General features: G+C 37.2%; 1 protein-coding gene across 12 annotated transcripts in view; it reads left to right on the top strand.

The window, feature by feature from the left end:
- Positions 1-3,778, top strand: part of ets1 (v-ets avian erythroblastosis virus E26 oncogene homolog 1) — a 72,091-nt gene extending 68,313 nt beyond the window's left edge. For all 12 annotated transcript variants that reach the window (XM_079825903.1, XM_079825907.1, XM_079825910.1 and 9 more), the window contains one exon: positions 1,102-3,778. In XM_079825903.1, the coding sequence (XP_079682029.1) occupies positions 1,102-1,317 (216 nt within the window). In that variant the 3' untranslated portion in view covers positions 1,318-3,778. The remainder of the gene's footprint in view (positions 1-1,101) is intronic.
- The last annotated feature ends 9,491 nt before the right edge of the window (positions 3,779-13,269 follow it).

The raw sequence follows: 13,269 nt of genomic DNA on the forward strand, positions 1-13,269 counted from the left end.
CAGTGTAAAATGAGAACTTTCAAAATACAAATAAGAACTATAGTAGTATCTCAATGATACTAATATAACACTACAACTATTGCAATAATTAGAGATGTCATTGAAACGCACGGTACAATGTGGAAAACATTTTGTTTTAGAGATTTACCTTTTTTTTTTTTGTACAAGAAAATAACGTTTTTTGTAACACTTTATTGTGATGCTCCCCAATGAAAACTTAAAAAAAAAAACATTCAACATGCAAATAAGAACTATAGTAGTATCTCAATGATACTTATATAAAACTATTGCAATAATTAGATATGTCCTTGTACCATGCTATTTAATTATGTAATGCATTTCAATGTGGAAAACATTTTGTTTTAGAGATTTACCTTTTTTATACAACCTATACAATTACAGAAAATAACGTTTTTTGGTAACACTTTGTGATGCTCCCCAACATACATTTTAAGTAACATTTTAATCTAACCCCTTATTCTACTAACCATAACATAACAGTCTACTATTAATAATAAGAGTTAGTTGATATATCTAGTTCCGTCATGAAACTCAATCTGCAAGCAATCACATCTTAACCCCATGACACAAGCTGATTGGCCTCTGCTGATCCTGCAGCCAATGAGATTGCTTCCTCAACATTTAAATAGTTCTATTCAGTGTTTATTGTAAGTTAGTCCTACAGCGAGTTCCTCTGAACCCCTCCACCTCCCCAGCTCCACCTGCCTAGATCTGCTACAAGATTTATGTATGTCTATTTATGCAGCAGCAGCAGCAGATCTTACATGCTCACAGCAGCGTCTCTGTGTATCTATTAGCAGTAGCAAGTCCATATTTGCTTTGCAGTGTAGCAGATCTAGTACACTAAGACCAAATGCATTAACATTGCCATATTCAGTAACATGCTGAAACTATTCCAAAAGTCATTTATCATTTGAAAACCAATTATTGGTCTATCTCCAGTGTATGTGATACAATCAATATACCAGCACTGTGAGCGAGAGCTCATGGTTGCACACGCAACAACAGATGATTCAGTGTATTGCAAATGATTCCTTTCTGTGGGTTCCTAATCCTGACCCGTGTCTCCCTGACCTCTAGGTGGCACGTCGATGGGGAAAGAGGAAAAACAAGCCCAAGATGAACTACGAGAAGTTGAGTCGTGGTCTGCGCTACTACTACGACAAAAACATCATCCACAAGACGTCCGGCAAGCGCTACGTCTACCGCTTTGTGTGTGACTTGAAAAGCCTGCTGGGATACACTCCCGAAGAGCTCCACACCATGTTAGATGTCAAGCCCGACACGGACGAGTAAAGTTTGGACGGGGAGGGGGAAAGGCTGAAAAAGTCCCTCACAGACCCTGGAAAGAAAAGAAAAAAAAAAACGGGTCCAATCACATTCCATCTTAACACTTAGTCGTGGTCCAGTCTTGTTTTGAGCTCATACGGGACACAAAAGGAAGCATCAAAACATTTACCAAAGTTTAGAAATCTGTAGACTTTGTGCGTCTGTATTGTTTATAGGTCTGCGGGAAGGGAAAACTCTAAGTTCAGGTAGAACTGTTTCCCGGTAGCACAAACACGGGGAAGGAACAGAGGACAAAGAGGCGGACATTTCTTGGACTGAACGCTCCTGTTAATAAACGCATTGCCAAAATTAGAGACAAGAGGAATATCGCAGAAATATTTACAATTACGTTACTTACTGTTTCTGTCTCCTTGCATACCCACCAGGAGGAAGCGAGTTCTCAGCCGGACCAAAATAACTTTTTTTTTAAAAAAAATATTTTTTTTTATCGTTTCTTAAAGACCTGTATGTGTCAGTATTAATTTGTGGAGAGAATACCAATCGTATTGAGATGCTGTCCGGACAGAGATTGCACCGTTTTGTACATTTTCATATGCAGAAGATGAAGGTTTATTGAAGTCTAACTGTGCTTAGATATTCTCTCCGCTTCTTTTAAGGTCGAGTTCGGTTTTGGCTTGCTCTCACCGCAATGTCCATGGCTGAAAACGCCATCAAAATAGATACCAGAGTCTCACCCTTTTCAGTTGAAAGAGACGTACCTCAGTCAAACTGAGAGACGCGTATGAAAGCGGCCGTTTGGCTTCTCAACGGTGACACACGCACACGTCTGTGGTGAAAAAAGAGTGTGTGTTTATGACACCGCGGGTGTCCTTTCATCACTTGTGTTAAGACAAAAGACATCAAACGTTTCTTGCCTTGGTTTGTTTGTACGTGAAGCGTTTTTCATAAAGTCTTGCCTTAATATAGCACATCGTGTCTATGAACTCACTGTGTTTTCTCAAGGTGAACTGAAACAACATGTGTAGGAAGGTGACAACCGAAATGTCATTCAACCGGGCCTCTTCGCAATCAAACGGTTTGCTGGCAGTGCTAGACTGAACCGAAAAGCCATGAACCCGAGACGTTTGAGAAGGTGTTTTAACCTTGAGAGCCTTCTTCAGCATGCATCTGGATTGTCAAAGTACGTGAGATGGATTTTTGCAGAGGCAACAAAAGGTCTTTTATTTTCGTGATGGTTTGTGAAAGTGGCTGTTACTGGTAGTGGCGGATATAATGCTAAGATAGGAGGACCACCAGATCATGCTGATACTTTCGGCAGCTTTAAAGATGACGGCATGTGCTACTGCACACGTTCAAAAACGGCAGGATCGTAATGGTTTATTTAAATGCAGTATTATAGTCATTGAACTGTTTTAGTCATCGCTGTGTGTGACTTAAGCCAGAGTTATATCGCAGTGTCCATGAAATGAGTTGAGTTTGGAGAAGCATTGACACTGACAGTATTTGCAGTACTTTTAAAGGCTAGATGCCGTCTTCAGCGCAGCGTTTCGACTGTTTCACTGTGTGGGAAGGGTCTCGTACACAAGACCTTGTGGGAAAAGCCAAAGTAAAGAACGTTCTTCTAAGAAAACAAATCGTACTGTTTACAGAGGCAGATGCTAGCCATCCTGATTGGTGGAGCTTTGGAATTGTCTATTTTTACAGATAACGTTTCATAAAATCGCTAGATTAAAAGATGCACCATATTCACAAGAGCTCAGAATAAAGTCTTGTTTTAGTCACACCATCCTACCATGAACAAAGTGGCACATCACCCGAACAAGCTAAAGAGGACATGTTCATGACAGAAGAAAGCGTGATTTTGTTAAAGCCCACAGTGATGTTACCTGACATGTTCTTAAACCACACCGAAAGCCAGCGACATGTTGCATGGTCATAATGCAGTCTTTGTCCTGATTGTAAAAAGTGATGCATTTGTGTGAAAATGAACACTTTTGACAGATGCATACATGTTGTTGTTGTTGTTGTTTTTTTATTATTTCCCCACAATTTTGCCTTATTTTGTATATTTTATATTTTTTTTGTTAAAATGAGAATTTTAATGTATTTAGTTCACAAACATTTTTGATATTTTTCAATAATTTATATTTTATAAACTTTGAAATATGAGATGCAGACAGCTGGTGCTCTCGTGGGAAAAAAAATAAAGAATAAGGTAGCGCAGGACAAAATGTAGCGATTTTTTTTTTTTTTCTCTTTCTTTTGTATGAAAAAGAAAATAAAAGACAAAAAACAAAAAAAGTTGAATTTAAGGAATTTAAAGACCTGTCTGCTTATACAGTTCTGTATAGATAAGGCTGATGCTGGCCCATCATTATGTTCCGCTGGAGAGTTTTATAAACAGTAGCTTCTATTTCTTATTGTACTTTAAATTGTTATGTTATTAAAATATATGTGGAGAAAATGATCCGTGTGTTGCTTCGTTATTCATTCCAAAATGAATCGTTTTTGTGTTTTTTTTTTTTTGTTGTTGCAATAATGCTGAATCAAAAGTAGCACGAAGGAATTAGACCCACCCATGGCTCCTAACTGGCACAAACGCAGGTATGAAGTTGCTAACGCATGCATATCATCACCTTGCTCTCTCTGTGCAGCGCTCTGCAGGCTTTGCGGCAGATTTGTGGTTTTGTTTATTATGAGTCTTGGTTAAATGAGCAGCTCCTTTCTTTCATTGCTAATCATCATACGCACCGCAGCTGCAGTTTTTCATCAAGCGAAAGCCGTCACATCACGGAAAGACAGGCTTTTACCTTTGATTCTCACACTTAAGATTTGCGTGCAGCATCTTTGGCTGTCATACGGGGCTTTTTATGAGTTACTGGGCTCTTCTGAGGAAGCGGACTGGGAATATGTTCATTTGTGGTTGACCGTGTGTAAATAAAGCCCTCTGATGCATGAACTGAAGCCGGCACGACCAGTCCATTCACAAGTATGCAACTTACAAATGGCAAGGGCCATCTCTTCTCCTTAGTATTTTTGGTCCCAATTTATATTAGGTGGCTTAACTACTACACTGTAAAAAAAATTAGACTTTTAGTTAACTGGACAATTAAATGCAAAAAAGTTGGCTTAACCAGTGAAAAGAAGTTTTGTTGGACCAACCTAGTATTAATTGTAAATTCGATTTGTAATTGCAAGTTAACAAGCATGCAAGTTGCAACAAGTTAAAAATGCATTCTGGGTGCATCATGCAAAACTCATCCATGGCTCCCAGAATGCATTGCGGCATGAAGCATGTCACCATTGTTGAGATTCAAAGGCTGGTTCTTGCTGGTTCAAAGTGCTTCGTGTACAATCTATTTTAAACCTTATTCAGCTTTTCTGATTAAAACCGTGCTGGATCTTTTCTAGAATCACAATAAAACAAAGTTAATAGTATATTCCTCATATTAAACTCAGTCATAAAATCAGTGAATTAAGCCAATACGCAATGATTGTATTCTTATTCAGCAGCCAGAGAAAAACTAACATTAAAAAGTCGTCAAACTGCCCAACTAAAGAAAACACTGATCGCCATCATGGTGACATAAAACAATTTCAACACCAAATTAAAACAAAAACGATAACTTCAATCAGCTGAACAAAAGATCTTATATTGGGAGACATGTGACCTTACTCAGTTAACTGAGTTAAGTGAACTACTTTATGTAAAAGTTGAGTAAACTCAAAAACGCCTTATTTTAAGTTAAGTCAACTTTTCTTTTTTTTACAGTGTATGTTCATACATCAAAAAATAAGTACAATGTACGTATTGTGTTCATATTGCATTGCAAAACACTTTTGCTGATGTTGATGTGGGATACGGGTAAAATTATGGACAGGTGTGGTGGTATGGGTAAGTTTAAGGTTAGGACTTTTTAAAATGTAAGTACAATGTAATAACGTATATGTACAATAATTGCATTGTATCAAATTATTAATTTAAATGTTAGTACATAGTAGTTAAGGCCACCTAATATAAAGTGGGTCCGTATTTTTTGTCCTCTCCATCAAGATCCAAAATCTAAATTTACTTTGTTTGATGGTCCATTTAACACATTGTGTTGACTATAAGTAATGTTGCACCTGTCTACTAACTCTCATTAAAGTGTTAGTAGAGTATTAGTATACTGGTAGGGTGAGGGTTAGAATAAGTTGACATGGTCTTGCAAAGTTGCTTATAGTCATCAGAGTTTAAAAATTTTGAATAATCCAAAGATACGACATAAAATTAAGAAATATTTTGGATTTCTGGGCCATTTGTGTACATCACGTGACTGCTTTGTACAGAGACGAACCAAATACTAGACCATTTGAAATGCATGCCAATGAATGCATGAAATTGTTATGCTGATTGTAATTTGTATTGTTCACATAAATGTCAGGGGATTCACCTCAAAGGTACGGGCAATAGATTTCACTATTTGGCTGAAAGTCTCTGTACGGGTTTCACTTCTGTGGAAAGAAGGAGTCAGTGGTTTGTGCGTAATCCGAGCACAGGTCAAGAAGTGATTTTACATGCTATTTTGTGTGCGTTAGGTCTGGAAATATCCGTGTTCTGAGTCGAGAATTAGTCAGGACTTTTCTTAGTCAGTCATGGTGGTCAGATATTCTGCTAATCAGCATTTTCTATTTAGAGACATATATTCTGTTCAGTGTAGATGCAGTTTCTGTCTTCGACATTTGGACTTGAAACATTCATTGGCAGGTTCAATTTTTATTCCAGGGCTCTTTTTGACAACACAAAACAATCTGTAACACTTTCTTTTAGGGTGATGCTTATTATCATGCATATTACTAGGATATTGGCTGTTTATTATTACTTATAAAGCGCATATTACTGCATGATCATATTCTACATCCCTGAAGCACCCAATACCGATACTTAAAGGGATAGTTCACCCAAAAATGAAAATTGTGTCATCATTTACTCGCCCTCAAGTTGTTCCAAACCTGTATGAGTTTCTTTGTTCTGCTGAACACACTAAGATATTTTGAAGAATGTTTGTAACCAAGCAGATCCAAGCAACCATTGACTACCATAGTATTTTTTTTTCTTTCCTACTATGGTAGTCAATGGTTGCCTGGATCTGCTTGGTTACAAAATATCTTCTTTTGTGTTCAGCAGAAGAAAGAAACTCAGGGTAAATTAGTAAATGATGACAGAATGTTCATTTTGGGGTGAACTATCCCTTTAACAACTACCTTACTAACTATTAATAACAGTAATTAGGAGTTTATTGAGGAACTAGTCATAGTTAATAGTGAATATTTGTTCCCCATATTAAAGTATTACAGTACCAAATTGTATTTTTATTGTATGTTTAAATGTGCAAATGCATTTCAAATGCCTCATGATGTATTGTCTAATTAAAATATGGATAAAACTGTGAACTGTGGATAAAGCCATGTTCAAATATATATATATTTTTTTAATATTTTTGTTTGATCAGAAAATAATTTCACCATAATTTTAGGAATAATAAATCAGTTAAATCATGTGAATATAAATCATGTGAAATATATATTGACACATCCTGTAAACATCTTCAGACTGAATATAATTGTAAAGTTTGGTTGTTGTAAGTGCATTTCTGACTGTAAAAAACTCATTTTGTGGGTAACACTTTATTTTGAGTCCACTTTAGACATTACTAACTATAAGTAACTTTGCAACTACACGTCAGCTAACTCTCATTAGAGTAGTAGTAGACGGTCTGCTTAATATCTGCTAACACTTTATTGTGATGCTCCTCAACAGACATTCTACTGACTGTAAGTAACTTTACAACTACATGTCACCTTATTCTACTTATCCCAAACCTATTAATCAAAAGTTAGCTGACATGTAGTTGCAAATTTACTTAGTCACACTTTAGTTTAGGGTCCCATTCTCACTATTAACTACGACTTTTGCCTCGATAAATTCCAGATTATTGCTTATTAATAGTTAGTAAGGTAGTTGTTATGTTTAGGTATTGGGTGATTATTGTGTGTAGAATATGATCATGCAGAATAAGGCATTAATTAAGGATGCACCGATATGAACATTTTGGCCGATACAGATAACCGATAATTCTTTAAATTTGAAAGCCAATATATTGGCCAATAAATCTGAACCTGGTTTAAAAAAACGAAAGTCTCACCATTAAAAACCATGCCCCAAGCACACAAATATTATGATGCTCTCATTGTAATTTTATGTAGCCTATATGACAGACTTAAGCTGCACATGTTGCATTAACTTTTGGAAGTGATTCCAATCATAAAACCATCATGGTGAACAGTGCTCATCTGAAGGAAATAATACATTAGTTATTGGCTTTAATATATCAGACAAATATTCTTATCGGGCCGATACTAATAACATAAAAAATGAACATATATCTGCCAATAATGATATGGTGGCCTATATATCATGCATCCATACACTGTAAAAAAATAAGTCCATAAAATAATGGAAAAAATACTGGCAGCTTATTACCTGGACATTATCCAGTAATTTTGCGGACATTTCCGTTAACCCTAACATAAAACACAATGAAGTTCAAAAATCTAAATACAGGTAAAACACCTGTAAAAAGAACAAAAAAAAGTGAAAAATTCGGTTAAATTAATACAGTACAATGTGCCCTATTTTTACGGATGTTTTTTAAGAGTGTAGCATTAATATGTGCTTCATACATACTAATAATCAGCCAATATGCTAGTAATATGCAAGCCAATTAGTAACTAGTTAATAGTGAGAATTGGACCTTAAACTAAAGTGTTACCAAATTTTCATTATCTTTTTGCGATTCTGTTTGGTGCAGCTGATACCGTGTGAGGTGGGTTTTTTAACTCACATTTATTTTGACTTTTTGTGGCATTTCGGGTGAATTTGTCACTTGTTTGTCTGCTTCTGTTCTGATACAGGAGGCCAGCCATAGACTTTAGCATAAATATTTGTGCTCAAACTCCACACACTACTGCATCTCCAGTGTGTGTGCGTGGAAAGAGACAGAAATTCTTCAACAGCGTGCAGACTAGGACATCACCTAACTTCAGCACTTATGACACTTTTGCACTTGCAAAGATCTTTTTTTTTTTTTGGTCTGTCTTTCTCTGTCTTTCTTTCGTTTTTTTCACTCAACCGTAATGGAAAATTACCTAAGACAGATATGAAAATTACCCCTTTGAAATCCCCAACTGTAGGTGCCTTCAAACCCACAGATACACCATGTTTGTGTAACCTGACAACCATTTTCAAAAAAATGTCTACATACTGCAAAAAAACTGAGATACGCTTCCCAAACACAGGCACGGAGATCTTCCGCATCGACTTTTATAATGAAGTGCATATTTAGGGGAACTATTGAAGGTGTTATTTTTAGCGAGATCAGATTTTTTATGAGCAAGTAATGAGGTAAAGTGTGTTAGCGTGTGTTTGGTGACGTGTGTGATCACAGTTGTGTGTGGATCTGAAGTAGACAAAGGTGAAGGTAAGAGAGGGAACCACCTGCAAACGTGAAGCTGAATGATGTCTGGAACACACAGGCCTTGAACATTGTGTGCGGTCAGCTGTGGACGTGACAAGATATTCAAAGAATGAAACCTTTAAAAGCAAGACACTACAGGCGAAACCTATTGATCTCACATTGGTTAATTTCGTAACTTTGCTTTCAGACTAGTTGAAAGAAAACACCCAAAGTACACGTGTTTATTTGATTACACTTTATTTCGATAGTTCACTTTAGATATTCTAACTTTGCAACTATGTCAACTAAAGGCCCTTTCACACCGGACGCGTAACGAAAAAGTGAAGCGGAAAAACGAATATTTCGCGTGCGAATAGTTCGCGTCAAAACCATTCACATCAGCCGCAATGCGAATTTGTGACGTCTGTGACATTTCAGAGCTCCAACGTTCCAAAACATTCGTGGCGACAGCTGAGAAAACACGGACACTTCACCATCCAGTGAAGACGAGCTTCTCATTTTCTTTAAAAGACTGAAAAGAAGGTTTTGGATGCACCCAGTCTTAAAGAACAGAGAGTCTGAAGGGGAGTATGCTAATCTTGTACAGGAGCTAAAACTTTATCATGGCCGGTTCCGCACTTACTTTCAAATGTCTGTGGGACAATTTGTGGAGCTCGAGAGAGACAGTAGCACCGCATCTGACGAGACAAACACACACTTCATGAACCAATCCATCCAGTGCTGCATTTCCAGTTGAGTCACAATGTGAACATTTAAGTGCCACAGACGTACTGACGGAAACACATTCACTTTCCATAGTCACAGACACATTTAGGTTAGAAAATCAACGAGTTTTAACTCAAATGGTTATGTTATCGCTGTCTGTAGCCTACAGTGGGCAAACACAGCGCATCTGTACAGCTGTAATCTCATGACAAATGCGATACCTGGCAAAGGTTCATGTTGATTGAATGGCTAGTGACATCAACTGGACATTTCGTGACCTTTGTTTTCTTGTATGTGAATGGTTTAAGCCTTTTCTGTCGCTGCGAGTGTTAAAAAAAATCGACATCGAAACGAAAAAAATGAACGTTGTTTTTTCGCCGCAGCACATTCGCGTTCGGTGTGGAAGCACAAACAGCTGATCAAAAAAATAAAACCATCGCACGAATTATCGCGCGTAAAAAATCGCGTCCAGTGTGAAAGGACCTTAACTCTCATTAGAGCATTAGTAGACTGTTAGGTTATGGTTCGGGTTCATAGAATAAGTTCACATGTAGTTGTAAAGTTACTTATAGTCAGTAGAATGTCTGTTGGGGAGCATCACAATAAAGTGTCAGCAGATATAAAGCAGACCGTCTACTACTACTCTAATGACTGCTAGTTGACATGTAGTTGCAAAGTTACTTCTAGTTAGTAATGTCTAAAGTGGACTATCAAAATAAAGTGTTACCATGTTTATTTATTACACAAATACACCGATCAGAAACACTGTTCATCACCAAACATGACATGAGGATGCACTATGGGAAGAAGGCAAGCCGGTGGAGGCAGTGATGCTTTGGGCAATGTTCTGCTGGGAAACCTTGGGTCCTGCCATCCATGTGGATGTTACTTTGACACGTCCCACCTACCTAAGCATTGTTGCAGACCATGTACACCCTGGAAACGGTATTCCCTGATGGCTGTGGCTCTTTCAGCAGATAATGCGCCGCCACAAAGCACAAATGCTTCAGGAATGGTTTGAGGAGCACAACAACAAGTTTGAGGTGTTAACGTGGCCTCCAAATTCCCCAGATCTCAATCCAATCGAGCATCTGTGGGATGTGATGAAGAAACAAGTCCGATCCATGGAGGCCCCACCTCACAACTTACAGGACAAAAAAGAATATGCGGCTAACTTATTGGTGCCAGATACTCCAGGACACCTTCAGGGGTCTAGTGAAGTCCATGCCTCGACAGGTCAGGGCTGTTTTGGCAGCAAAAGGAGGACCAACACAATATTAGGAAAGTGGTCATGTTGTTATGCCTGATCGGTGTATTGTATGTGTATATCAAATGACTACATAGGAAATATGGAAAATGGATATGCATGAGAAACAAGCTTTGTTTACATGCATTCATCCCAAATAATCAGTTTATAATTGGATTGATGGCTCAACAAGATAGAAAAGCCTTTGTGTTAACACCTCAACCCACCCAATTGAGCTTGATCTGAATGAAATTATGGGTTGGTGTAGATCTGAAATAATACAATCAACGGGAAAAACTAAGCATCTACAGTAAATGCTTGAATGCGACTATCTTCGCCATCAGATTCAGAAATTCCTTGCGCACATGTGCAGTGCCGTGATGCACCTTATCATATATTATCAAACTTTTATTCAACAGCTGCGTGATTTCCATGTCACTACCGCCTGGTCCCGTCAGTGGTGATGTGAGGCTATCTCTGCTCCAAAAGCTGATCTTATACTGCGATAAATTAGCTCGCAAAATGCGCCATGTGTCCCCGTGAGGAGCTGGACGGAGAGATGGCTCTCATGACGCATGTTAAGCTCTTCTCAGTAGTTCCATTACGCCAGAGCTTGTGAAATACGAGCCCATTCCTGGTTCCCCAATGTCCTCTTCATAACAGTGTATTCTATTCTGGGCTCATTGTCCTGAACGCTCGAATCGGGTCCGGGTCAATATTACCAGGGATCAGTAACACTGTCTTGGGACTTCATTACAGGCCCATAACCCGAGCCTATTGGACTATCAGTGTCTGATCTCTATTCTCATGGTTTCTGCGATGACTCATGATCTGCTTGCAAATGATCTTTATTTTAACCCTTTTACTGTAAGCCGATGTATAAAAGGTGTTTGTGGGTTTTTTTAAAATCTGGAAACATTTGTTTACTCAGAAAGGCACCTGGTCGACAGTTATGTAATCATTTATTATTTCAAATATTTAAATAGCTAACTATTCGAATTAAAACATCTCTTTGAAGAATCAATGCACTTCTGGGTTGATCCACTAAAATTTATTTTCACAATAAATGTATTAGTTATTCTGTTGTGAGCCCAAATTGTACTTAACGTGAATATGTTTAAATAAAAGAAAAAAGACCTAATAAATGTAATTTCATTCATTCAGAGTGTTGGATTTAGGCTTGTTTACATCTATTAAGATGCGGTTTGGTCGATAGGATCATAAGCTGATGACACTAAAATGACGGATACGCAAAACACCTTAATATCTTTGCATAATTTATAAGTTATAACACATTAACACAGTGCATATTTTTCTAATTAAGACATCTCTGGTAAATGTATTTATTTGTTTGTTTTATGTTGTTTGTTTATTACAAATTATTAACAAAGTGCAAACGTTTATTATTTAGACATTCCTGATAAATAAATACTGTATATACATTTGTTAATCTAGTCATTTATGTTCATAATACATTTACATTTATTCATTTAGCAGACGCTTTAATCCAAAGCATGTTAAAAATGAGGAATACAGGAAGCAATCCATCACAAAGAGGCGAAAAATCACAAAAAGTGCCTGAGATACTAAGTTTTGGACATTACTTAGAGTAACATAAGCTAGAATAGAGAGGGATTTAAAAAAAATATATTTTTTTTGCTTTATTTATATTATTGTTACTCAGCTACTGCTGTTTAAATTAAATGCAAATATTTATTTATTTATTATAATTATTTGTACTTTGTTAATAATTTGTTATAAATAAATACTTTTTTATTTATGTTTACAAATATACAACTGATTCTAGTTAAAGTGATAGTTCACCCAAAAATAAACAAAATGACATTTATCTGCTTACCCCCAGGGCATCCAAGATACAGACGACTTTGTTTCTTCTGTAGAACACAAATGAAGATTTTTAACTCAACCATTGCAGTCTGTCAGTCGTATAATGCATGTGAAAGGTAACAAAATCTATGAGAGTAAAAAAAAACATGCACAGACAAATCCAAATTAAACCCTGCCGACACATTGATATCTTAAAGGATTTGTTCACTTTCAAATAAACTTTTGCTTATAATTTCCTCACCCCCTTGTCATCCAAGATATCCATGTCTTTCTGTCATCAGTCGAAAAGAAATGAAGATTTTTGATGAAAAGATTTCAGGATATTTTTCTATATAATGGGAGTCAATAGACCCCATACAGTTCAAGGTCCAAAGGAGAGGTTCAGTACAGCTTCAAAAGAGCTTTAAACCACATCAAACGGTACCAGACGATCAATAAGGGTCTTATCTAGCGAAACGATCTGTCATTTTTTTAAAAATAAATAAAGTTTACGTTTTTTAAGCACAAATGCTCGCCGTGCTCTGTTCAGTGATGCGCGCTCGTGACGTCACGTAGAACGCAATTACGCTGAAAAGGTCACGCTAGACGCAGGCGGAAGTACCGAGTCAGTGTTTACAAATGAGCGGAAGGAGGACCGTATCC

Source organism: Gobio gobio, assembly GCF_949357685.1.
Source record: "Gobio gobio genome assembly, chromosome: 9".
Classification (NCBI taxonomy): Eukaryota; Metazoa; Chordata; class Actinopteri; order Cypriniformes; family Gobionidae; genus Gobio; species Gobio gobio.